This window comes from Nerophis lumbriciformis, linkage group LG07 (genome assembly GCF_033978685.3).
Source record: "Nerophis lumbriciformis linkage group LG07, RoL_Nlum_v2.1, whole genome shotgun sequence".
Lineage (NCBI taxonomy): Eukaryota > Metazoa > Chordata > Actinopteri > Syngnathiformes > Syngnathidae > Nerophis > Nerophis lumbriciformis.
Window position 1 is genome coordinate 48,209,407 of NC_084554.2, and position 27,392 is coordinate 48,236,798.

At 42.6% G+C, this 27,392-nt stretch overlaps 2 protein-coding genes across 2 annotated transcripts in view; both read left to right on the forward strand.

Moving 5' to 3' along the window:
• cip2a (cellular inhibitor of PP2A) overlaps window positions 1-2,579 on the forward strand; it is a 41,086-nt gene extending 38,507 nt beyond the window's left edge. The window contains exon 20 of the mRNA XM_061964957.1: window positions 2,347-2,579. Within this exon, the coding sequence (XP_061820941.1) occupies window positions 2,347-2,472 (126 nt within the window). The 3' untranslated portion in view covers window positions 2,473-2,579. The remainder of the gene's footprint in view (window positions 1-2,346) is intronic.
• A 100-nt stretch (window positions 2,580-2,679) lies between these two features.
• On the forward strand, window positions 2,680-26,320 carry chrnd (cholinergic receptor, nicotinic, delta (muscle)). Its single transcript, XM_061964953.1, has 12 exons — window positions 2,680-2,955; window positions 8,132-8,277; window positions 8,342-8,386; window positions 12,545-12,654; window positions 12,724-12,879; window positions 12,959-13,068; window positions 13,129-13,329; window positions 20,913-21,024; window positions 21,107-21,221; window positions 22,660-22,870; window positions 22,948-23,066; window positions 24,519-26,320. Exons 1-12 carry the CDS (start codon window positions 2,898-2,900, stop codon window positions 24,699-24,701), a joined length of 1,566 nt encoding a protein of 521 aa, XP_061820937.1. The 5' UTR covers window positions 2,680-2,897; the 3' UTR covers window positions 24,702-26,320.
• Window positions 26,321-27,392: the final 1,072 nt, after the last annotated feature.

The window sequence follows — 27,392 nt, forward strand, 5'->3', positions numbered from 1 at the left end:
ACATATTTTTAAAGACTACTCCAATTGTTTAGCTGACTATTTATATCCATGTGTGGCATTGCATTAGTCTTTTACAAGCTTCTCATCTCATTCTACAGAATAAGATGGACGGTGTCCAACATTGAATAATCAAAAAATGGTCAAAATTTCCAAACTTCCCGAGCTTACCTTCCCGTGGTAAATTTCTGGAAATTCCACCCCTTTGCAACCCTAGAAATGGCAACAGCGGAGGACGAATGTCCCACAACAAGAAGATAGAGAAAATCTGGATTGTTACATTCTTGCCTTGATTTTTAAAGATGTTGTTGGTAACGGGGACACATTTTCTGGGCGCACATAAATATGCTGAAATAATTTGTATCCCCTTTTAACTTAATGAAATGAGTCCCAATTCACATGTTTTATTTGTAGATATTACATATGTACAGAATAAACCACATGTTAGTCCATCAGTTGAGGAAATTAGTAAATTACCCTGATAACATCTTGTAATTTGATTTTGATATTGATCCATCCATCCATCCATCCATCCATCTTCTTCCGCTTATCCGAGGTCGGGTCGCGGGGGCAGCAGCCTAAGCAGGGAAGCCCAGACTTCCCTCTCCCCAGCCACTTCGTCCAGCTCTTCCTGTGGGATCCCGAGGCGTTCCCAGGCCAGCCGGGAGACATAGTCTTCCCAACGTGTCCTGGGTCTTCTCCGCGGCCTCCTACCGGTCGAACGTGCCCTAAACACCTCCCTAGGGAGGCGTTCGGGTGGCATCCTGACCAGATGCCCGAACCACCTCATCTGGCTCCTCTCCATGTGGAGGAGCAGCAGCTTTACTTTGAGCTCCCCCCGGATGGCAGAGCTTCTCACCCTATCTCTAAGGGAGAGCCCCGCCACCCGGCGGAGGAAACTCATTTCGGCCGCTTGTACCCGTGATCTTGTCCTTTCGGTCATAACCCAAAGCTCATGACCATAGGTGAGGATGGGAACGTAGATCGACCGGTAAATTGAGAGCTTTGCCTTCCGGCTCAGCTCCTTCTTCACCACAACAAATCGATACAGCGTCCGCATTACTGAAGACGCCGCACCGATCCGCCTGTCGATCTCACGATCCACTCTTCCCTCACTCGTGAACAAGACTCCGAGGTACTTGAACTCCTCCACTTGATATATTGATATTCAATATAATCTTCTTTTTCTGCAGGCGAGCTACTTTTCAATTGACCAAGTGGAGGGGATCCACCTCATTCATATATATCATTTATATTCATTTATTTATGAAAGAGATATTTTTGTTAACAAGTTAAATGTGTTTAATGATAATACAAGCATGTTATAGATTCTTTTCTTTCATGAGGACAAGAATATAAGTTGGTGTATTAGCTGATTGTGATGACTTGCATTGATTGGAATCCGACAGTAGTGATGATAACGTCCACATTTTCAAATGGAGGAGAAAAAAAGTCCTCCTTTCTGTCCAATACCACATGAAAGTGCTTGCTTTTTGACATCTTATTTGTCCAGCGTCCATACTTGTTTTTATACACTTTACAATAAATATATTGGCGTCAAACTCCGTAGCTTGCTAGCTTCTGCACGCCAGCTTTCTGAGACTCTTATTTTGTTAGCGCAGGCAGGATGAAGCAGGGCTTTTATTGTGAAGGTAGGAACTGTGCAGTCGGTCTTCAGAGTTTTGACGGCAGGTACAGCGCGAGAGTCTGTTGAAATAAAAAGTGTTTCTCGCCTTCCCGTCGGTCATTTTTTCTTAATAATGAGCTGAAATCAGCCAGAGTCATCTCACAAGGCCCTCAAGTGTCGTGAATGTCAATCAAGTGACGAAAGTGACGTCTTGGTGAAGATTGATGATCGCTAATTTGTAGGTGTTCTTTTTTAATGTCTGGATGGCGATCGACTGACACACCCTCCGCTATCGACCACCCATGTGGGAGATAAAAACTCAACACCAATGGGAGCATTTTAAAACTCTGCCAGACTCAATTGCACCTATTTGACTGATGAACATGATCACATCAGTCATTCAGAAAGTATAAATAACCATAATTGAAGATAGAATACTATTAACCGCAACATGTAAGTGTGAAAAAAAAAAACCAACACATTATGATTTGTACATTTTCAGAATGTGCTTTCTGTATTTTTAAACAAAGAGAACAATTAATTTTTTAGTTATCATGCCATGGTTTTACCAGTCCGGCCCACGTGGGAATAGATTTTTTTGGTTATATTTAGCCCCTTAGCTACAATGAGTTTGAAACCCCTGTTGTAGACCACATTGGTGTGACACAAGAAAGGCCCTTTGGTTTTTGTCTTTCACACTTTGCCACCTTGTGTCCCCTCAGAATGGTCAGCTGGAGGGCAAACTGAAGCAGAGGGAGGACGAGCTGAAGAAGCACTCCAGCATGATCGCCATGATCCACAGTCTGAGCAGCAGCAAGCTAAAGAGTGAGGTCAACCTCTCGCTGTGAGACGCGCAGCACAAGGAATAACATTGTTTGATGATTTAAAAATATATATTTTTTATGTAATGAATTAAAATGTATCTTTTTGGGTCAATAAATGTTGATAAATGTGACGTTTTATCAAAGAGATGGTTTATTATTGCGCTTGTTGTTGTTCAAAGTTGTTTTAGGTCATGAAGGAGTGGAGAAAAAAAACCCTTAGGTAAGAAATTTAAAGTGCTCTAATAAAAAATACAGTTTTTGGTGAAAAAGTCACAGTAAAGAACATTTAGGATACTTCTGTGTGTGTTGGAGGTTGGGTTTGCTGCTCTTTCTATTTTCTGCTGCTTCTGTTCCCCCAGCTGCCGGCTGTCAATCAAACGTACTTTGGCAGAAGGTCAGCAGGCGTTCGGACGAGCGCGTTCGGACATTTGACAACATTCAGGCTCAACATGAAGACTGGACATGCTGGTGCTGCTGCTGTGTTTCTCCTCTCGCTGCTCCTGCCTGGTCAGTGTCCATTTGTACCTTTGATCCTTTATTGCGGTCACCTCACCCTGGGAGGAGTCTTGTCTGCCAACTTCCAAATCTGTCTCATTTGAATGAAATGTGCTGCACTAAATCCAGATTCACACCTGATCTGATCCGAATTTGTAAATGTAAATGCAGCATAAAAACATGATATGACGTTTTCAGACATGTCTAATTAGTTTGCTGTTGTGTTAATAATGTTTTTTTTAATTTTGCCTATCATTCACAATCATTATTTTTAAGTTAAAAGTTAAAGTACCAATGATTGTCACACACACACACTAAGTGGTGAAATTTGTCCTCCATTTGACCCATCCCCTTGTTCACTCCCTGGGAGGTGAGGGGAGCAGTGGGCAGCAGCGGTGGCCGCGCCCGGGAATCATTTTTGGTGATTTAACCCCCAATTCCAACCCTTGATGCTGAGTGCCAAGCAGGGAGGTAATAGGTCTCATTTTTATAGTCTTTGGTATGACTCGGCCGGGGTTTGAACTCACAACCTACCCATCTCAGGGCGGACACTCTAACCACTAGGCCACTGAGTAGGTGATGAAAGATTATGAAATTATGAAAGACAACAAGACAAATGTTTTATTTTTATTTTTTGCATTCTAAAATGTAAAAGTTGTCTCGTTCTAAGCAGCTAACAATGCAGTTAATGGGAGCAATCCATTTTATCTCTAAATCATTTAAAAAATGCATTAAAAAACTGTCAACAATACTTCATTTACATTCCATAAAGGGACAAACGGTAGAAAATGGATGGATGGGTGGATGGATGGATGGATGGAACCTGTATAATAACCAAACTGTAGCAATAAGAGCGAACATGGAGGAACACATTTTTCTAGCGTAGTAACAAGAGATGTCCGATAATGGCTTTTTTGCCGATATCCGATATTCCGATGTCCAACTCATAATTACCGATTCCGATATCAACCGATACCGATATATACATTCGTGGAATTAACACATTATGATGCCTAATTTTGTTGTGATGCCCAGCTGGATGCATTAAACAATGTAACAAGGTTTTCCAAAATAAATCCACTCAAGTTATGTAAAAAAATGCCAACATGGCACTGCCATATTTATTATTGAAGTTACAAAGTGCATTATTTTTTTTAACATGCCTCAAAACAGCAGCTTGGAATTTGGGACATGTTCTCCCTGAGAGACCATAAGGAGGTTGAGGTGGGTGGGGTTGAGTTGGGGGGTTGGGGGTAGCGGTGGGTGTATTTTGTAGAGCGTCCCGGAAGAGTTAGTGCTGCAAGGGGTTCTGGGTATTTGTTCTGTTGTGTTACGGTGCGGATCTTCTCCCGAAATGTGTTTGTCATTCTTGTTTGGTGTGGGTTCACAGTGTGACGCATATTTGTTGTTTATACGGCCACCCTCAGTGTGACCTGTATGGCTCTTGACCAAGTATGCATTGCATTCACTTGTGTGTGTGAAAAGCCGTAGATATTATGTGATTGGGCCGGCAGGCAAAGGCAGTGCCTTTAAGGTTTATTGGCGCTCTGTACTTCTCCCTACGTCCGTGTACACAGTGGCGTTTTAAAAAGTCATACATTTTACTTTTTGAAACCGATACTGATAATTTCCGATACTACATTTTAAAGCATTTATCAGCCGATAATATCGGCAGTCCGATATTATCGAACAGCTCTAGTTTACAGTGGTCCCAGTTCCTCTATACAGGAGCACTCTGGTTAGTTTTTTTGGAATTTGCGGCAAGAATGTTTTGAACTGAACTTGATGTTGTCATTCCTGGGCTAGATTTGGCCCCCCGGCTACTAGTTGAATAGTCCAGTAGTAGATGTTCTCTCATGATGACTAGTATTCCAGGTATGTGTGCGTGTATGCTGGATTAAAGCCGTTCTGAAGTGGAGCAAACTTCTCGGCTGGGTGGACGCAGCTGTCTTGTGAAATTGGAGCTTGTGTGGGAGTCATGGCGGCCTTTTGTTTCCCGCACCGCTTTTAAAAGAGCTCAAAAAGATGCATGATGGAAAAGGAAGGTGTTGTTCTTTAGGGTGTTTTACGGCCTTCTTAACGTGTCAGGTTCAAACACTGATGACATCTATTAACCTTCCTCTTGTGTTAGATTTCTGTTACCATCTCTTATGTTAACGGGTCGGTTTTGACCCATGTCTTAAATCAGCTGTAAAATACACTAAAAACAATTATCTATCATCCAATTTGTTTCTCATTTCTTGGTTACCTTGTTAGGCTTCCTTATCCATGAAAATATTGGTTTTAATATTTTTGGTGTGGGCCATTGGGCCTTTTTTTTTTGTCAGTATACCCCTCGATTTCAATTAAAAAAATGGTAAAATGAACCTCAAGAGAATCGTATAAATAGATAGAAGGTTGTTGTGTTACCTCACTATTACTGAGGGGTATTAGAACACATCTCTTAAATAAATGTGTTTAATTTATTTTCTCATTTTGATAATTTTAACTATAGTAACATCTATGGTGTTAAGGGTCGATTTCGACCCATATATATTTACTTCAAGAAAAAAGGCTAAAAAGTATTTTTTTCAGCAACAGAACTTTAATACAAACACAAAATGAAAAGTAGAAAAAGTCATAACCAGTGTTGGGTTAGTTACTGAAAACCAGTAACTAGTTACAGTTACTAGTTACTTTATTTCAAAAGTAACTCAGTTACTAACTCAGTTACTTAAACCAAAAAGTAATGCGTTACTGTGAAAAGTAACTATTTAGTTACTTATATATATATTTTTAATTTTTTTAAGGCCCCATTTAATGCCCTTTTAGCCTTCATTTTAGTACTGTTATTGCACTGGAGAATAATACAATCTGTTGATCAACTTGACATGCATTTGCATCACTGAACTCTGCTAAGCAATGTGGTCTACATACAACACACAAAGACAAAGATATGTTTTAAAGGGCCAATTTGTTTCAGACCAGAACAAATTGACAAAACTATTTTAAATAGCTGCAACTTAACATACATAAGTAACAAACAGCATAATAACAACATAGCTGTAAAACAAGAAAGGCACACACTACATACATAAAGCCTAACCAGGCGTTTTCTCAAGGAATTCTGAAATAAAATCATGTCTGAAGCCCAGAACACTCTACACATTTCCCCACTTAGTTTAGAGAAAAGGAAATATTAGCCTGGCCCACTAGTATCCCTCTTTAGGTTTGTGAACTTTATAGTCTAAACATTTAGAGTGATGTGATGATCAAACACTCTAAAAGTCTAAAATGAAAGAGTATATAAGAGAATTGACAGAGTGTGTGTACCTTCAGTGTGCAGTGCCTCATTAAAATCCAGCCGCTGTTGGAGGTGGAGGTGAAGTGTGTGTCTCTTTACTAGCTTCAGCATATTTGAAACTTACATTCAACTAAAATGTTCTTTTCTTTGTGGTCGATAAAAGAAACGTACTGAAAATATCTCCATTTTAAGAAACTCGGCTTCGGGGTTCGCCATGACGTCTTGATAGTAGACACAGACACGCCCCCTCCCACACACACACACACACACACACACACACACACACACACACACACACACACACACACACACACGTACACTCAGATCTTCTCAGTTTCTAGCCGATACTACATAAAAAATAACGCAAAATAACGCAGTAACGCATCATGCAGTAACGGTAACTGAGTTACTGAATATAAAAAATAACGCGTTAGATTACTAGTTACCGCCGATAGTAACGGCGTTACAGTAACGCGTTACTTTGTAACGCGTTAGTCCCAACACTGGTCATAACACAAAATATAGATTTGCAAGGTCAAACAAACAACAACCAATCAAGCAAATCAAGTTAAGTTAAGTTAAAGTTAAAGTATCAATGATTGTCACACACACACACTAGGTGTGGTGAAATTTGTCCTCTGCATTTGACCCATCCCCTTCTTCACCCCCTGGGAGGTGAGGAGAGCAGTGAGCAGCAGCGGTGCCGCGCCCGGAAAGAATTTTTGGTGATTTAACCCCCAATTCCAACCCTTAATACTGAGTGCCAAGCAGGGAGGTAATGGGTCCCATATTTATAGTCTTTGGTATGACCTCCTCATCAGACTCATCCGATGTGTCTGTGTCTTCTGGTTAATACTCCACATTGTCTTCCTCCTCAGAAACCTGTTCATCCGTATCACTATGCTGCTCTGTGTCCTCTCCCTCATTTTCACCAAAAATATTATCCAGAACTTCTCTCCCTGTAAATCTTTTTTTTCATTTTTGCATGATGCAAATTGGAGATGTGCACTCTGCAAGTCACCAACTCTATACTGAATTGACCTCACATGTCTGGACATGCCCGTCTTTGTTTGTTTTTGTACTGGATAACAACGTAAAATGAGAATCCCCTAAAGCTCACATGATTGGGAGAGGAGCTGGCTGTCAGTGTGTTCAGTTTTGGCTCTAATTATTGCTTTATTATCTTCTTTTTATAACTGGGTCGAAACTGACCCTAACAACACCAAGGTCATAATTTCAACCAAAGCATTTTATAATTTAGTGAAAAAACCCCAAAATATTGTATTTTGTTGAAATAGAGGTTCCTGACGAAGTCAAAAAGCCTTGATGTAAAAAAAATACATTTACCGGTATGTGGTTCTTTTAAGCATTTAAAAACTAAAACGGGTCGGTGCAGACCTTAACACAAGACGAAGGTTAAACAGACAAGAAGCAAGGAGTCATGCAGAGACAGGGTTACATTTTGCTCAATGGGGAGAGACGTTTTGGGCTGTACTCTCGTTACAGAAACAACCTACGCTCTAAGGTAACAGTTCCACGTTCTCCTCTATTTATTTGGGAGGTCCCTGGTTACATCACTGAGGCTGCCTCTGAAGGAAGGGGGGTAATCTCAGCAGCCCCAGTTAGACACAATATATGACTATTCATGAAATGCAAATGTGCTGACACTCGTGATATCGCCCTGTCTCTGCTCTGTCTGCGACACGGCACTCAATGTTCGCCCTTGGCAGTCAGCAGGCCGGTTCTGGACACAAAAACTGATACGAGACAATGTCCCTTTGCACAGATAGAAAAGTACAACTTCAGCACAATTGATAACAACTATAGCAACGGCCTTTAAGCATAAGAGTTGTGTGATAACGTACACATTTTTATTCTCACACTTTTTGTACCCATTCTGCGCAGCGTGCTGGTGCAGGAACGAGGAGGAGCGCCTCATCAACTTCCTGTTCAAGGAGCGCGCCTACAACAAGGAGCTGCGTCCCGTGCAGAGGCAGCAGGACGCCGTGGACGTGTACCTCGCTCTCACCCTCTCCAACCTCATCTCCTTGGTAACCAGACAGATGTGCGGTGTGTGGGTCGGCTCTCAACACTGCTTTCTCTTTACATCTGTAGAAAGAAGTGGACGAGACGCTGCTCACCAACGTTTGGATCGACCATGTAAGTTCACGTTTAGGCAGCTTCTAGGACAGACCTGAGCAAAACACGGGCCACATGCCGCCAGTTATGATTTTCAGTCCAGCCCGCCGGACGTTCCAAATAATTTTTTTAGACCTTTAACATCAAAACTGTAGCCACCATTATGATGTGCAGTAATGTTTTTAAATGACTGTAAGTCTTGAAATATAGAAACAATTTCAATGGTTGAAATCTGCGCTTTTGAGTGTTATAGGAGTTATTACGGAAATCTACGTCACAGCAGCTCAGACAAGGAACAAAGTAGGCGGTGTTTGTTTTCAGAGCAGCCAGCCCCAAACACGTGTTGTCAGAAACCGACGCGGAAGCAAATTTTTACGTGATAATTAGAGATGTCCGATAATGGCCTTTTTGCTGATATCCGATATTCCGATATTGTCCACCTCTTAATTACCGATTCCGATATCAACCGATACCGACATATACAGTTGTGGAATTAACACATTATTATGCCTAATTTTGTTGTGATGCCCAGCTCATACTTGCCAACCTTGAGACCTCCGATTTCGGGAGGTGGGGGGTGAAGGCGTGGTCGGGGGTGGGGCGGGGCGTGGTTAAGAGGGGAGGAGTATATTGACAGCTAGAATTCACCAAGTAATTCATATATAAATATATATATATATATATATGTATATATATATACATCCTGAAAATATGCAAACAAAACTGTGTTTAGATAATTGATACTTCAAACTTGCATAAATAAATCTTAAGGAATATAACATAACTTGGCTTCTGAGAGCTTCAAAATGTAATGAATAAAATGTTAAAGTTGTTGATAAACAAGCAATTATTTTAATAATTAAATATGGTCATTTTAAATGAATTATTATGATAATTTAAAATTGATTATTTCAAATATGTTTATTTTAATGTATAATTCTAATGCCTGGATGTAATAAGGAGTCAGAAAAAATACAAATAAAAATACAATTAATTTTGATGTTTTCAGCAAAATATAATAAACATTTATTTAGTTTTTTTGTTTTTTTAAATTAATAAATATATTTATTTTTAGGTAAGATAAACCTAATAATTTCAATTTATCTCTCGTATGGATGATTTAGTTCTTGTCACCCTGTTGTCCTCCCGTCGTGAAAAAAGGCTGTCCTCACTCAGGTCCGCATGGAGCTGGAGGGGGCGTGGCCTCCAGCTCCGGCTGAAAATCGGGAGATTTTCAGGAGAATATTTGTCCCGGGAGGTTTTCGGGAGAGGCGCTGAATTTCGGGAGTCTCCCGGAAAATTCGGAAGGGTTGGCAAGTATGGCCCAGCTGGATGCATTAAACAATGTAACAAGGTTTTCCAAAATAAATCAACTCAAGTTATGGAGAAAAATGCCAACATGGCACTGCCATATTTATTATTGAAGTCACAAAGTCCATTATTTTTTTTAACATGCCTCAAAACAGCAGCTTGGAATTTGGGACATGCTCTCCCTGAGATAATCCTGATACCCACTACAACTATGGGAAATACTATACTTTGACTTTCACAAAGTGCATTATTTTTTTTAAACATGCCTCAAAACAACAGCTACAAAAACAATGAAGGCACACAGCTTCAGTCCAGAGTATACTAGAGTAATAAAGTAAACAATAACATAGTCCTCCTTTAGTGCAAGACTGCCCGGCATACTGTATAACAGGAAACTATAAACTGGGCTTAATCTGAACAGCAGATATGGGCATCTACATCAACTATATGATTTGCCTGAGAAACTGAACAGGACACAAAAAACAAAAACAAAAAAAACTTTTCGAAACTGATACCGATAATTTCCGATATTACATTTTATTTATCGGCATCTCTAGTGATAATGTATCATATTGTAGGTGTTTTTTACACTTTGCATTCATATTTTGCTGTTTGTTACATTTTTGTTGTGTTTTGCTTGATTGTAAAATATTTCTATGGAGGAGCTGGTCTGAGAAGTAAAAGAGGAGCGATGTTCATACGTTGCTAATATTCAGTGTTTTATTGTTCATAGTTAATATTGTAAATCCCACTTTCTTTATTTTCATGTACATTTCGGGTGTCCCATTCGGTAAAAAAACTGTAACACTCCATTCTGTTTTTTTGAGGTGGTCTGTCATAACTTTTTTAGAACTCTGTCGGACATTGTGACTTTTGTTATTAGTGTTCCTGGAAAAAAAGGCACCCAAACACACATACTGTACAGCAGATGTTTACAGCTAAATGTGTATACATCATTTATACACATTGGCCCCCCCAGACACATTGTTTCTCTCAATGTGGCCCCCGAGTCAAAATATTTGCCCAGCTCCAGCGCTGGACATCCTATTGTACATTCCTGAAGTGCTGCACATAAAAGGCTCGATATTGGTCAAAACATCTCTACTGTGTTTGTGCTATTTTTCTTCTTCTGACAAATACAACACATAATATTTGAAATTTCTCTCACAACACCGTCTAAAACAAAAGTGTCCAAAATGTGAGGGCCATTTGCGGCCCACAACTAATTTTTTAACGGTCAGCTGTACATTCTGAAAACACTATTATAAAAAAACCTTAAAAAGAGCAATAAAAGAGAGAACAGGTGAATTGTAACAAGAACAAGTTGCAATATTGACTAATAACACAACGCTGCCAGTCAGGCTGTTTTTATTTTTATTTAAACATCATTGCTCAAAAAAACCTAATGGCTCAAAATCAATGTTATGAATTATTGACCTACTGAAGGATTCAATTACTAATTTTTTTTGTAACAAAAAAGGCATAAAACAAACAAAAAAAAAGAATACAAACTTAAAATTGACTAGTAGATTTGAAGTTGATCTAAAGATTTAAGCAATAAAAGTAAATAAAATAATGTCTTTTACACTCTTGTGAGTGGAGCCCATTTGGATCCCTAAGAATTTTCATGGGATATTTTTTTTTTTTTTTTAAACGGTCCTTGCTCAAAAATAATAATGAAACAAACTAGTTGTGTTTGAAATTATTGACCTATTAAAGGCTTCAATTACTTCACTTTAAATATTGTACTTTGAGGAATTTGTTTGATAAAATATTGCGTATTTTGTATGTTTGCCATAAAAAGCAAAGTTTTCTGTGACAAAAAAGGCATAAAACAAACAAACAAAAAACAATAAAAACTAAAAATTGACAGGTAGATCTGAAGTTGATCTAGAGATTTAAGCAATAAAAGTTAAAACAAATATTTATTTTTACACTTTTATGAGTGCAGCCCTTTTTGGATCCCGAAGATGTTTTCTGGGATTTTTTTTTATTTTTTTCAACAGTCCATGCTCAAAAATAATATTGACTCAAAATTCAATGTTATGAATTATTGACCGATTGAAGGCTTCAATTACTTCACATCAAATATTCCACTTTGAGGTATTTGTTTGATAAAATATTGCGTATTTTGTGTGTTTGCCATAAAAAGCAAAGTTTTCTGTGGCAAAAAAGGCATAAAACAAACAAAAAATAGAATAACAACTTAAAATTGACAGGCAGATCTGAAGTAGATCTTGAGAAATTAAGCAATAAAAGTAAAAAAATATTGTATTATTTATTTTTACACTTTTATGAGTGGAGCCCTTTTGGATCCAGAGGAATTTTTTGTAGGACTTTTTTGCTCAAAAAATAATAATGAACCAAATTGATGTGTTTTAAATTATTGACACATTGAAGGCTCCCAATTACTTCACATCAAATATTTCACTTTGAATTTTCTTGGGGTGCAAGTTATGTTGTGTATTTTGTGTTTTTGCCACACAAAAAAAACGTTTTTCTTTAACAAAAAGGGCATAAAACATGTATTTATTTTAACTTTATATCGACAGAGAGAGCTGAAGTAGATCTACAGGTTTTAGTGTATAATTTTTTTTTAATAAGACTTCTTTTCAACATTTTATGACTGAAACTCGACTGGGACCAAACTTGAGGGGAGCCATAATGGTTAAAAAAAAATTATGTATTGTTTAAAAAAAAAAGTGTATATATATATATAAGAAAATGGCCCCTGCATGCTTTGAGTGTTCAGTGTGTGGCCCTCAGGATAGAATTTGAGCAAGACTGGTTGGTAAACATGGCACCTAACTACTGTAAGAGTAAATAATTTGTCATTTATTTGCCACTAATGTCATTTACGTGTGTTAGACATGGACAGACTACCGGCTGACGTGGAACGAGACCGAGTTTGACGGCATCAACATGCTCCGCCTCCCGTCCAGCATGGTGTGGCTTCCAGAGATCGTGCTGGAAAACAAGTGAGCGTCTTTGTTTCTGGAAATGATCTATTCATGACCCCGACTAAGCGACTCCTCACCCCCTCCAAGCAACGACGCCCAGTTCCAGGTGGCCTACTACAGCAACGTGCTGGTGGACAGCAGCGGTCTGTGCTACTGGTTGCCTCCCGCCATCTTCCGCTCCTCCTGCTCCATCAATGTCAACTACTTCCCCTTCGACTGGCAGAACTGCACGCTCAAGTTCACGTAAGTTGCCATATCTACTGGTAACAGCAGGGGGCCGCTTGTCTACATAGCCGAGAATTGTGTTGTCGAACCGTCGCAGCTCGCTCACTTACAACGCCAAGGAGATCAGAATGCTCCTGAAGGAGGAGGCCGACGATACGAGCAAGTGGACAGTGGAGTGGATCATCATCGACCCCGCCGGTTGGACAGGTGAGCGTCTCGCCCTTTGTTTCACGCCGGCTGCTAAAGACGCCACTTCCTGGTCCGCAGAGAACGGCGAGTGGGAGGTGATACACCGTCCGGCAAAGAGGAACACCTACAGGCACATTCCCATGGAGAGCAACAAGCACCAGGACATCACCTTCTACCTGATCATCAAGCGCAAACCTCTCTTCTACATCGTCAACATCATCATCCCCTGCGTGCTCATCTCCTTCCTCGCCTCACTCGTCTACTACCTGCCTGCCGACAGTCAGTGCTTCCTCTTCCTATTCATCTCTAATCCCTCTATGTCCGAAGCACAGCTGTTTTGAAGAAAATAAGGCAGAAACGCTAGTTAAAGATCCTCTATATCAGTGTTTTTCAACCACTGTGCCGCGGCCGTGAGACACAGTCTGGTGTGCCGTGGGAGATTATCTAATTTCACCTATTTAGGTTAAAAATATTTTTTGCAAACCAGTACCGTATTTTTCGGACTATAAATCGCAGTTTTTTTCATAGTTTGGCCGGGGGTGAGACTTATACTCTGGAGCGACTTATGTGTGAAATTATTAACACATTACCGTAAAATACCAAATAATATTATTTAGCTCATTCACGTAAGAGACTAGACCAGGGGTCGGCAACCTTTACCAGTCAAAGAGCCATTTTGACCAGTTTCACAAATTATAGAAAACAATGGGAGCCGCAAATTTTTTTTGAAGTTTTAAATGAAATAACACTGCATACGAAGTTGTTGTTTTTTGCTTTCTGCTATGTATAAACCAGGGGTCTCAGACACGCTGCCCACACCTTTATGTGGAATTTGAATGCTGGTGCGGCACGCGAGTTTTAATTGAATGGCGCTTGTCAGCGTCATGCGTGCCGTGATAGTACAGCATATAGCACCCACTACAACCAGCGTGCCTGATCAGCCACACGTTGTATGGGGTTTTCGCTTTACTCACGTAGGCAACAGCAAGGCATACTTGGTCAACAACCACACAGCTCACACTGACGGTGGCGGTATAAAAAAAAACAAAAAACTTTAACACTCTTACTAATAATGCGCCACACTGTGAACCCACACCAAACAAGAATGACAAACAAATTTCGGGAGAACATCTGCACCGTAACACAACAAAAACACAACAGGACAAATACCCAGAATCCCATGCAGCTCTAACTCTTCCGGGTTGATGTGTGAGGGAGCAGGGTTGGGGTGGGGGCGGGGTTTGGTGGTAGCAGGAGTGTATAATGTAGCCCGTAGAGTCAGGGCTGCATGGGATTCTGGGTGTTTGTTCTGTTGTGTTTATGTTGTGTTAAGGTGCAGATGTTCTCCCGAAATGTGTTTGTCATTCCTGTTTGGTTTTGGTTCAAAGTGTGGCGCATTATTAGTAAGAGTGTTAAAGTTGTTTTATATGGCCACCGTCAGTGTAACCTGTGTGGCTGTTGACCAAGTATGCCTTGCTGTCACGTACGTCTGCAGGCAAAAGATGTGTATTGTATAACAAGTGTTGGACTGGCACTCTATTAATACAGGTTGTAGAGGGCGCCAAATGTTGTACCATTATGGCACGCCCTTATAATAGCTGTAAGGGTGAAAATCGGTGAATATTAATCCCGGGAGTTTTCTGCGAGAGGCACTGAATTCCGGAAATCTCACGGGAAAATTGGGGGGTTCAGCAAGTAAGCTGCTGAGCCGCATCAGAGTGATCAAAGAGCCGCATGCGGCTCCGGAGCCGCGGGTTGCCGACCCCTGGACTAGACGTATAAGATTTCATGGGATTTAGCGATTAGGAGTGACAGATTGTTTGGTAAACGTATAGCATGTTCTATATGTTATAGTTATTTGAATGACTCTTACCATAATATGTTACGTTAACATACCAGTTGGTTATTTATGCCTCATATAACGTACACTTATTCAGCCTGTTGTTCACTATTCTTTATTTATTTTAAATTGCCTTTCAAATGTATATTATTGGTGTTGGGTTTTATCAAATAAATTTCCCCAAAAATGCGACTTATACTCCAGTGCGACTTATATATGTTTTTTCCTTCTTTATTATGCATTTTCGGCCGGTGCGACTTATACTCCGAAAAATACGGTAATTATAGTCCGCAAATTATGTGTTGTTGTTGAGTGTCGGTGCTTAGAGCTCGGCGGAGTAACCGTGTAATACTCTTTCATATGGTGGCAGCCGGTAGCTAATTGCTTTGTAGATGTCGGAAACAGCGGGAGGCAGTGTGCAGGTAAAAGGTATCTAATGCTTAAACCAAAAATAAACAAAAGGTGAGTGCCCCTAAGAAAAGGCATTGAAGCTTAGGAAAAGCTATGCAGAACGAAACTAAAACTGAACTGGCTACAAAGTAAACAAAAACAGAATGCTGGACGACAGCAAAGACTTACTGCGTGTGGAGCAGATGGCGTCCACAAAGTACATCCGTGCATGACATGACAATCAACACCAAAATAGGAGCGCAAGACAAGAACTAAAACACCACACACAGGAAAACACCGAAAAACTCAAAATAAGTCACGGCGGGATGTGACAGGTCGTGACAGTAGACCTACTTTGAGACAAGTGCTATAGTGATGCAAGGTTGGTTATGGTTATGGTTTGAATTCATATCCGACAATTGCGACAACAACTTTTTACTGTCAACTGAGTTTCGTTGTTTTCTGCAGGTGGTGTGCCTCCGGATTTTTTCAACGCAAAAAATGTGCCTTGGCTCAAAAAAGGTTGAAAAACACTGCTCTACATGACCGTTTTTAGAAATGTACGTGGTTCTTAATCATAGGGCCCATTGTTGGGCCGCGAGCAATTCCTTGAAGGCCGCCAAAAAATATCTGTTTCCTCGCTGCGGTCTGTATCGGCTGCAGCAGTATTCAATCAATCAATCAGTCAATCAGTCAATCAATGTTTACTTATATAGGCCTAAATTACGAGTGTCTCAAAGGGCTGCACAATCCACAACGACATCCTGGCACGCGGTTGAGGTGGGGGGGGGCAGGGTTTGGTGGTAGCGGGGGTGTATATTGTAGCGTCCCGGAAGAGTTAGTGCTGCAAGGGGTTCTGGGTATTTGTTCTGTTGTGTTTATGTTGTGTTACGGTGCGGATGTTCTCCCGAAATGTGTTTGTCATTCTTGTTTGGTGTGGGTTCACAGTGTGGCGCATATTTGTAACAGTGTTAAAGTTGTTTATACGGCCACCCTCAGTGTGACCTGTATGGCTGTTGACCAAGCATGCCTTGCATTGTCTTAAGTGTATATAAAAGCCGCATATATTATGTTATATTGTGCCGGCACGCTGTTTGTATGGAGTTAAGTTTGAACGTTAAATATCTTGTCTTTGCAGTCTATTCCGGTGTTTTTCAACCTTTTTTTGAGCCAAGGCACATTTTTTGCTTTGAAAAAATTCAGAGGCACACCACCAGCAGAAATTATTAAAAAAACAAAACACAGTTGACAGTAAAAAGTTTAAAGTCAATTGTTGGGTATGACTTTAAACCATAACCAAGCGTGCATCAATGTTGCTCTTGTCTCAAAGTAGGTGTACTGTCACCACCTGTCACATCACGCCCTGACTTATTTTGAGTTTTTTGCTGTTTTCCTGTGTGTAGTGTTTTAGTTCTTGTCTTATGCTCCTAATTTGGTGGCTTTTTCTCTTTTTTTGGTATTTTCCTGTTGCAGTTTCATGTCTTCCTTGACCGCTATTCTCAACACCTGCTTTGTTTAAGCAATAAAGAATATTTCAGTTGTTTCTATCCTTCTTTGTGGGGACATTGTTGATTGTCATGTCATGTTCGGATGTACTTTGTGGACGCCGTCTTTGCTCCACAGTAAGTCTTTGCTGTCGTCCAGCATTCTGTTTTTGTGTACTTTGTAGCCAGTTCAGTTTTAGTTTCGTTCTGCATAGCCTTCCCTAAGCTTCAATGCCTTTTCTTAGGGGCACTCACCTTTTGTTTATTTTTGGTTTAAGCATTAGACACCTTTTTACCTGCACACTGCCTCCCGCTGTTCCCGACATCTACAACGCAATTAGCTACCTGCTGCCACCTACTGATATGGAAGAGTATTACACGGTTACTCTGCCGAGCTCTAGACAGCACCGACACTCCACAACAACACATAATGTGCAGACTATAATTACTGGTTTGCAAAATATATTTTTAACCCAAATAACTCTTTGAGCTGCCACCTTAACGTGGTAGAGGAGTTTGCGTGTCCCAATGATCCTAGGAGCTATGTTGTCCGGGGGCTTCTATGCCCCCTGGTAGGGTCTCCCAAGGCAAACTGGTCCTAGGTGAGGGATCAGACAAAGAGCAGCTCGAAGATCTCTATGAATAACACTGACAAGGAACCCAGATTTCCCTCGCCCGGACGCGGGTCACCGGGGCCCCCTTCTGGAGCCAGGCCCGGAGGTGGGGCACGATGGCGAGCGCCTGGTGGCCGGGCCTGTCCCCATGGGGCCCGGCCGGGCACAGCCCGAAGAGGCAACGTGGGTCCCCCCTCCAATGGGCTCACCACCCATAGCAGGGGTCATAGAGGTCGGGTGCGATGTGAGCTGGGCGGAAGCCGAAGGCAGGGCACTTGGCGGTCCGATCCTCGGCTACAGAAGCTAGCTCTTGGGACGTGGAACGTCACCTCGCTGGGGGGGAAGGAGCCTTAGCTAGTGCGCGAGGTGGAGAAGTTCCGGCTAGATATAGTCGGACTCACTTTGACGCACAGCAAGGGCTCTGGAACCAGTTCTCTCGAGAGGGGCTGGACTCTCTTCCACTCTGGCGTTGCCGGCAGTGAGAGGCGACGGGCTGGGGTGGCAATTCTTGTTTCCCCCCGGCTCAGAGCCTGTACGTTGGAGTTCAACCCGGTGGACGAGAGGGTAGCTTCCCTCCGCCTTCGGGTGGGGGAACGGGTCCTGACTGTGGTTTGCGCTTACGCGCCAAACCGCAGCTCAGAGTACCCACCCTTTTTGGATTCACTCGAGGGAGTACTTGAGAGTGCTCCCCCGGGTGATTCCCTCGTTCTACTGGGGGACTTCAATGCTCATGTTGGCAGCGACAGTGAAACCTGGAGAGGCGTGATTGGGAAGAATGGCTGCCCGGATCTGAACCCGAGTGGTGTTTTGTTATTGGACTTTTGTGCCCGTCACAGATTGTCCATAACGAACACCATGTTCAAACATAAGGGTGTCCATATGTGCACTTGGCACCAGGACACCCTAGGCCGCTGTTCCATGATCGGCTTTGTAGTTGTGTCATCGGATTTGCGGCCTCATGTTTTGGACACTCGGGTGAAGAGAGGGGCGGAGCTTTCTACCGATCACCACCTGGTGGTGAGTTGGCTGCGATGGTGGGGGAGGTTGCCGGACAGACCTGGCAGGCCCAAACGCATTGTGAGGGTTTGCTGGGAACGTCTAGCAGAGTCTCCTGTCAGAGAGAGTTTCAATTCCCACCTCCGGAAGAACTTTGAACATGTCACGAGGGAGGTGCTGGACATTGAGTCCGAATGGACCATGTTCCGCGCCTCTATTGTCGAGGCGGCTGATTGGAGCTGTGGCCGCAAGGTAGTTGGTGCTTGTCGTGGCGGTAATCCTAGAACCCGTTGGTGGACACCGGCGGTGAGGGATGCCGTCAAGCTGAAGAAGGAGTCCTATCGGGTTCTTTTGGCTCATAGGACTCCTGAAGCAGTGGACGGGTACCGACAGGCCAGGCGGTGTGCGGCTTCAGCGGTCGCAGAGGCAAAAACTCGGACATGGGAGGAGTTCGGTGAGGCCATGGAAAACGACTTCCGGACGGCTTCGAAGCAATTCTGGACCACCATCCGCCGCCTCAGGAAGGGGAAGCAGTGCACTATCAACACCGTGTATGGCGAGGATGGTGTTCTGCTGACCTCGACTGCGGATGTTGTGGATCGGTGGAGGGAATACTTCGAAGACCTCCTCAATCCCACCAACACGTCTTCCTATGAGGAAGCAGTGCCTGGGGAGTCTGTGGTGGGCTCTCCTATTTCTGGGGCTGAGGTTGCTGAGGTAGTTAAAAAGCTCCTCGGTGGCAAGGCCCCGGGGGTGGATGAGATCCGCCCGGAGTTTTTTAAGGCTCTGGATGCTGTGGGGCTGTCTTGGTTGACAAGACTCTGCAGCATCGCGTGGACATCGGGGGCGGTACCACTGAATTGGCAGACCGGGGTGGTGGTTCCTCTCTTTAAGAAGGGGAACCGGAGGGTGTGTTCTAACTATCGTGGGATCACACTCCTCAGCCTTCCTGGTAAGGTCTATTCAGGTGTACTGGAGAGGAGGCTACGCCGGATAGTCGAACCTCGGATCCAGGAGGAACAGTGTGGTTTTCGTCCTGGTCGTGGAACTGTGGACCAGCTCTATACTCTCGGCAGGGTCCTTGGGGGTGCATGGGAGTTTGCCCAACCAGTCTACATGTGTTTTGTGGACTTGGAGAAGGCATTCGACCGTGTCCCTCGGGAAGTCCTGTGGGGAGTGCTCAGGGAGTATGGGGTATCGGACTGTCTGATTGTGGCAGTCCGCTCCCTGTATGCTCAGTGCCAGAGCTTGGTCCGCATTGCCGGTAGTAAGTCGGACACGTTTCCAGTGAGGGTTGGACTCCGCCAAGGCTGCCCTTTGTCACCGATTCTGTTCATAACTTTTATGGACAGAATTTCTAGGCGCAGTCAAGGCGTTGAGGGGATCTGGTTTGGTGGCTGCAGGATTAGGTCTCTGCTTTTTGCAGATGATGTGGTCCTGATGGCTTCATCTGGCCAGGATCTTCAGCTCTCGCTGGATCGGTTCGCAGCCGAGTGTGAAGCGACTGGGATGAGAATCAGCACCTCCAAGTCCGAGTCCATGGTTCTCGCCCGGAAAAGGGTGGAGTGCCATCTCCGGGTTGGGGAGGAGATCTTGCCCCAAGTGGAGGAGTTCAAGTACCTCGGAGTCTTGTTCACGAGTGAGGGAAGAGTGGATCGTGAGATCGACAGGCGGATCGGTGCGGGGTCTTCAGTAATGCGGACGCTGTATCGATCCGTTGTGGTGAAGAAGGAACTGAGCCGGAAGGCAAAGCTCTCAATTTACCGGTCGATCTACGTTCCCATCCTCACATATGGTCATGAGCTTTGGGTTATGACCGAAAGGACAAGATCACGGGTACAAGCGGCTGAAATGAGTTTCCTCCGCCGGGTGGCGGGGCTCTCCCTTTGAGATAGGGTGAGAAGCTCTGCCATCCGGGAGGAGCTCAAAGTAAAGCCGCTGCTCCTCCACATCGAGAGGAGCCAGATGAGGTGGTTCGGGCATCTGGTCAGGATGCCACCCGAACGCCTCCCTAGGGAGGTGTTTAGGGCACGTCCGACCGGTAGGAGGCCGCGGGGAAGACCCAGGACACGTTGGGAAGACTATGTCTCCCGGCTGGCCTGCGAACGCCTCGGGGTCCCACAGGAAGAGCTGGACGAAGTGGCTGGGGAGAGGGAAGTCTGGGCTTCCCTGCTTAGGCTGCTGCCCCCGCGACCCGACCTCGGATAAGCGGAAGAAGATGGATGGATGGATGGATGGATAAGTGAAACAAGATGATCTCCCACGGCACACCAGACTGTATCTCACGGCACACTCATGTGCCGCGGCACAGTGGTTGAAAAACACTGGTCTATTCAATTGAATATAAGTCGAAAAGGATTTGCAAATCATTGTATTTTCTTTTTATTTACCATTTACACAGCGTGACAACTTCATTGGTTTTGGGTTTTGTAAATAAATACTGTGAACATACTAATCAAATATCCTCTATATAAGAGAGCTATTAAGTTCAACGGTTTGTTTGGTGTACCGCTCCCTAAAAGGTGAAGGTGTGTTCAGGTGGCGAGAAGATGACCTTGTCCATCTCGGTGCTGCTCGCTCAGTCCGTCTTCCTGCTGCTGATCTCTCAAAGGCTGCCGGAAACTTCCATGTCTGTTCCGCTTATCGTCAAGTCAGTAACTACCACACACACACACACACACACACACACACACACACACGTGGATGTTTTTCTAAAGCTTGGTGTGTCTCAGGTATCTGATGTTCATCATGGTGCTTGTGACGGTGGTGGTGTTAAACTGCGTGGTGGTCCTCAACCTGCACTTTAGGACCCCGAGTACTCATGTCATGTCTGAGTGGACCAAGAGGGTAACACTCACACACACACACACACACACACACACACACACACACACACACACACACACACACACACATTCTTGTATTTGTTACCTTCTTGAGACCTCTGAAAAATGCCTACCTCTTTAGGACCACCCTTTCCAGATATATAAAGATTTGTATTTACAACACTAATAATATATACATACTATGGTAAGCTTTTAGTTAATTTTGTATTTTTTTTGTTTGTTATTGGTTTTTAATCTTCATTATTTACTTGAAGTTATTACAGTATGTCTCTATATACATATATATTTATTTAATTTCATTAACTTTGGCCAAAGGGGGCACATTTCAATTTCTTACACACCCTTGTTATTACATATGTTTGCCAGAGGGGGAGCACTTTTAAAACCGACAGTCAATTTGAAAAATCCCTCCTTTTTGGGACCACCCTAATTTTGATAGATTTCACCACCAGGGGGTGCAAATGAGACATTCTTTATAAGATGCAATGGTTTTCCGTATTGGCACCATGATTTCGATCCGAACTTGATCACCGGTCCTCATATGAAAGGTACTTTTCCTTGTTGATGTCTCAAGAAGGGTAGAAATACAAGAACAAACACCATACTTGCCAACCCTCCCGAATTTTCCGGGAGACTCCCGAAATTCAGCGCCTCTCCCGAAAACCTCCCGGGACAAATATTCTCCCGAAAATCTCCCGATTTTCAGCCGGAGCTGGAGGCCACGCCCCCTCCAGCTCCATGCGACCTGAGTGAGGACAGACTTTTTTCATGACGGGAGGACAACAGGGTGACAAGAACTAAATCCAGACTACAGATAAATTGTATTATTATGTTTATCTTACCTAAAAAGAAATATATATATTAATTAAAAAATAATAATTTTTTTTTACTATATTTAGCTAAAAACATCAAAATTAATTATATTTTTATTTGTATTTTTTCTGACCTCTTATTACACTCAGCCATAGAATTATACATTAAAATAAACATATATAATTAATTTTAAATGATCATAATAATTAATTTAAAATGACCATATTTAATTATTAAAATAATTGCTTGTTTATCAAAAACTTTAAAATTTTATTCATTACATTTTGAAGCTCTCAGAAGCCAAGTTATGTTATATTCCTTAATATTTATTTATGCAAGTTTGAAGTATCAATTATCCAAACACAGTTTTGTTTGCATATTTTCAGGATGTAGATATATATATATATATATATATATATATATATATATAATGAAATACTTGACTTGGTGAATTCTAGCTGTCAATATACTCCTCCCCTCTTAACCACGCCCCCCAACCCCCCCACCCCCCACCCCCACACCTCCCGAAATTGGAGGTCTCAAGGTTGGCAAGTATGACAAACACACACACACAGATGTCACAAAGATAAGGACTAAACTATTTGCCCTGCACCACTGTTGCGCAGTTCTTCCTTGAGCGTCTGCCTCGCATCCTGCGTATGTCCCGCCCGGCGGAGGCGGAGCCTTACTGGGACGGGGCATTGCCACGGCGGTCCAGCTCGGCGGGCTACATCGCCTCGGCCGAGGAGTACTACAGCGTCAAGTCTCGCAGCGACCTCATGTTCGAGAGGCAGTCGGTGAGACACGGCCTCACCGCCCGACCCACGCACGCCGCAGGTACGGCACGCACGCCCGAGTGCCCGAACATTGGTCGGTAGATTAGGAACAGTTGAACACTCTGACGCCTTTGCCAGTGAAAAAGCTGCAGGGGGACGGCGGCGTCACGGAACAGCTGTACGGGGAAATCAAGCCGGCGGTGGACGGAGCCAACTACATCATCAAGCACATGCGCAACAAGAATGACTACAACGAGGTGAGCAAGATGAATTGAGATTTAAGTTGGCGACATCTTGTTTAAAAGCAGGAAGCTTTACGTCAATTTTGTTACACAAAACTACCATTTTTGTATCACATTGGGGGGAAAAAAATGTAAGATATAATTATAGATTATTACACTGATGTGCTTTGTCAGTTACAACACAAGGCTAAGATATTTTATTCAGATATCTTAACTCAGTGGTTCTCTCAAACTCAGGAAAAACTTGTCTCTCCATGTACCGCCACAATGACCAACATTTAAGTACAGTAGCATAGTAGGCCTAAGTATTTAACAAGTACCGTATTTTTCGGACTATAAGTCCCAGTTTTTTTCATAGTTTGACCGGGCTCCAGTGCGACTTATATGTTTTTTTCCTTCTTTATTATGCATTTTCGGCAGGTGCGACTTATACTCCGAAAAATATGGTATATCATATTTTGGTCACTCTAACATTACACACTGTTTGAACTGTAACACTGTGTTTGAATACAGGAAAATAAAACACTGTACTTTAATCAAGTAATTCTTTGGCGAGCCACTAGATCAGGCCTGGGCAATTATTTTGCTTTGGGGGGGCCAAATTTAGAGAAAAAAAATGTGTCTGGGGGCCGGTATATCTATTTTTAGAAACACTAATACGAAACCTCAGAATAATGTGAAATGAAGTGAAGTAAATTATATTTATATAGCGCTTTTCTCTAGTGACTCAAAGCGCTTTTACATAGTGAAACCCAATATCTAAGTTACATTTAAACCAGTGTGGGTGGCACTGGGAGCAGGTGGGTAAAGTTTCTTGCCCAAGGACACAACGGCAGTGACTAGGATGGCAGAAGCGGGGGATCGAACCTGGAACCCTCAAGTTGCTGGCACGGCCACTCCACCAACCGAGCTATACCGCTCCGAATGTCTGAATGCTAAAAACGTTATGACAGACCGCCTTAAACAACGGAATGGAATTTAATTTTTTTTTTACTGAATGAGACACCCAGAATGTACATGAAAATAAAGAATGTGAGATTTATAATATTAACTATGAAGGATAAAACACTGAATATTGACAACATATGAACGTCACACCACCCCTCGATTGACATATTTTACAATCAAGCGAAACGCAACAAAAATGCAACAAACACAGCCAAATATGAACGCAACAATCTGATACATCTGAGATATCACTAAGCTTTAGAACTTTGTTGTAAAATTCTCCTTCCGCGTCTGTCCCTGACACCCACATTTCAAGCTGACACTCTGTGGAAACGCTTCCCACCCACACTGCTTGGTGCCTCGTCTGAGCTGCTGTGACTTAGATTACCAAAGTAACTAATTCGATTACCATAGTAACTAATTACATTACCATAGTAACTAGTATATCATGCAAAAGCCAACCATTGAAATATTTGTAACTGTTTGGACACATGAATAAAAACGGATAAACGTCCGCAGGAGAAAGACAACTGGAGCGGCATCGCTCGCACGGTGGACCGACTCTGTCTCTTTCTGATCACCCCGGTGATGACCTTTGGCACCATCATCATCTTCCTCATGGGCCTTTACAACCACCCTCCGCCTTTGCCTTTCGCTGGAGATTCCTACAACTACAGAGAGGAAAACCCTCGTCTAATGTGACACACACACACACACACACACACACACACACACACACACACACACACACGTATTCTCTTTTCTTTGACTTTTGTGTTTCTTTTTTGATGTGAATAATGAAATTAGATCAATTTAATTAGAACGACAGGGCGTAAGTGTGCATTTGTTTTGTATTTTGGATGTGACTAATCACTACAAGTGCCTAACCGGAACAAAAACAATTCTTGTGAATTCAGTAATTATATTATTGTTGATATATTATATGCTGTAATAATGTACCTGAACTAAACTGCAAAGTGGACATGTGCTGTGCTTTGTAGGTGGGAAAAAACAAGCGCTCCTTTTATCCTGTAAACCTCTTCTGAGCTCATTGTCAACGAACATGGCGTCGACTGTGTGGGACGTCCTCACTGTCTCAGAGGAAGACATTTTTCCTGCTATTGGCACCAAATGTTCAGCAAACATTCTGCGAGGAAGGGGAAAAAAACACGAGGCTTAAACCCATCAAACGTTATCAGCCAGCATCGCTACGACTGCGTTTTGAGAAGCTAGTGCTGCAAGGTGTGCACAAACTACAGTTAACCCTAAATGTAAAAAATAATAGATGTACAGTACAAAGGTTGTGTGTATTGGTCTTTAGCAGCGGGAAGTTATCGACTTAAAAAGTGATGCTTCGAAGTGCATGAGAAAGTGGAAATAACATTTTACAGTAGAAGTACAGTGGAACCTCGATTCACGAACATTTATTGTTTTTTGAACAGGGTTTGTAAATTGAAAAGTTCGTATAGTGACGCAAATTTCTCCATAAAAATATAAATATGAATAATGCGTTACAGCCTTGACATTAAAGTTCATATTTTATTGAAGGTTTGTACACGTTATACACAATATCAAGTTAAAGTACCAATGATTGTCACACACAGTAGGTGTGGCAAAATGACTCTCTGCATTTGACCCATCACCCTTGATCACCCCCTGGGAGGTGAGGGGAGCAGTGGGCAGCAGCAGTGGCCGCGCCCGGGAATCATTTTTGGTGATTTAACCCCCAATTCCAACCCTTGATGCTGAGTGCCAAGCAAGGAGAGAATGGGTCCCATTTTTATAGTCTTTGGTATGACTCGGCCGGGGTTTGAACTCACAACCTACCGATCTCAGGGCGGACACTCTAACCACTAGGCCACTGAGTAGGTGTATAAATATAATATAAATACAATAAAAAGTGCAATACAGCACTGTGTATCAAACAAACATAACAAAGGGGTGATAGATCAACTTTCTATTCAATAACAAGCCAAAAAAAAACAAGCTGAACTGTGCGCGATGCGCAGACACTCAGAAGGCACTATGGTGCCCTCACAAACGATCACAAATCACAAAAATCCTTAACTTTACAATCATATTGCGACAATAATAGATATTTTAAAAAGTAAAATCAGGGAGGCAGGGAGGAGATAACACAGGACGGGCGTCGGGGTGAAAGAATCTCCACTGAACGAGAAATAAGTCTGCAATGGCAATTTTTGTTTTCCAGAAAAGTCCGGTCTTATCACAATTAGAACTTGTTGTGGTACGAAGCCTGCTTCGATGATTCTTCCATACTTGTGAACGGCATTAATGTACTCCCCGCAAATAGTCTTTTTTTTTTTTAACTCTACAGCCATTTCCTCCACCTTGCCACGCTGGTCTGTTGTCTTTTGGTGCTCATATTGAGTTATCTGAGTCAGTGTTTTTCAACCACTGTGCCGCGGCACACTAGTGTGCCGTGAGATACAGTCTGGTGTGCCGTGGGAGATGATGTAATTTCACCTATTTGGGTTAAAAATATATTTTTTAAAGCAGTAATTATAATCGGCAAATAATGTGCCGTTGTTGAGTGTCGGTGCTGTCCAGAGCTCGGCAGAGTAACCGTGTAATACTCTTCCATATCAGTAGGTGGCAGCAGGTAGCTAATTGCTTTGTCCCGATCACAATATGCAGACGGCAGCGGGAGGCAGCGTGCGGGTAAAAAGGTATCTAATGCTTAAACTGGAAAATAAGCAAAAGGTGAGTGCCCCTAAAAAAAAGGCATTGAAGCTCAGGGGAGGCTATGCAGAAGAGAACTACAACTGAACTGGTGACAAAGTGAAGAAAAACAGAATGCTGGACGACAGCAAAGACTTACAGCATGTGGAGCAGATGGCGTCCACAAAGTACATCCGTACATGTCCCCACAAAGAAGGATAAAAACAACTGAAATACTCTTGTTTGCTAAAACAAAGTAGGTGCGGGGGATAGCGCTTAAAGGAAGACATGAAACTGCTACAGGAAAATACTAACAAAACAGGAAAAGCCACCAAAACAGGAGCGCAAGACAAGAAGTAAAACAGTACACACAGGAAAACAGCAAAAAACTCCAAATAAGTCAGGGCGTGATATGACAGGTGATGACAGTACACCTACTTTGAGACAAGAGCTATATTGATACATGCTTGGTTATGGTTTAAAGTCATATCCAACGACTTTTTATTGTCAATATCGAGTTTCATATTTGAATGATTTCTGCTGGTAGTGTGCCTTTGGACTTTTTCACCGCAAAAAATGTGCCTCGGCTCAAAAAAGGTTGCAAAACACTGATTTAAGTGGACAAAACACACAAAAGGCGCGCACGCTGAAGCAGTGAGAAGTGACTTGTAGTGTGCAGCAAGTGACGTGGGGGGCTCCGCCTCCAACAAC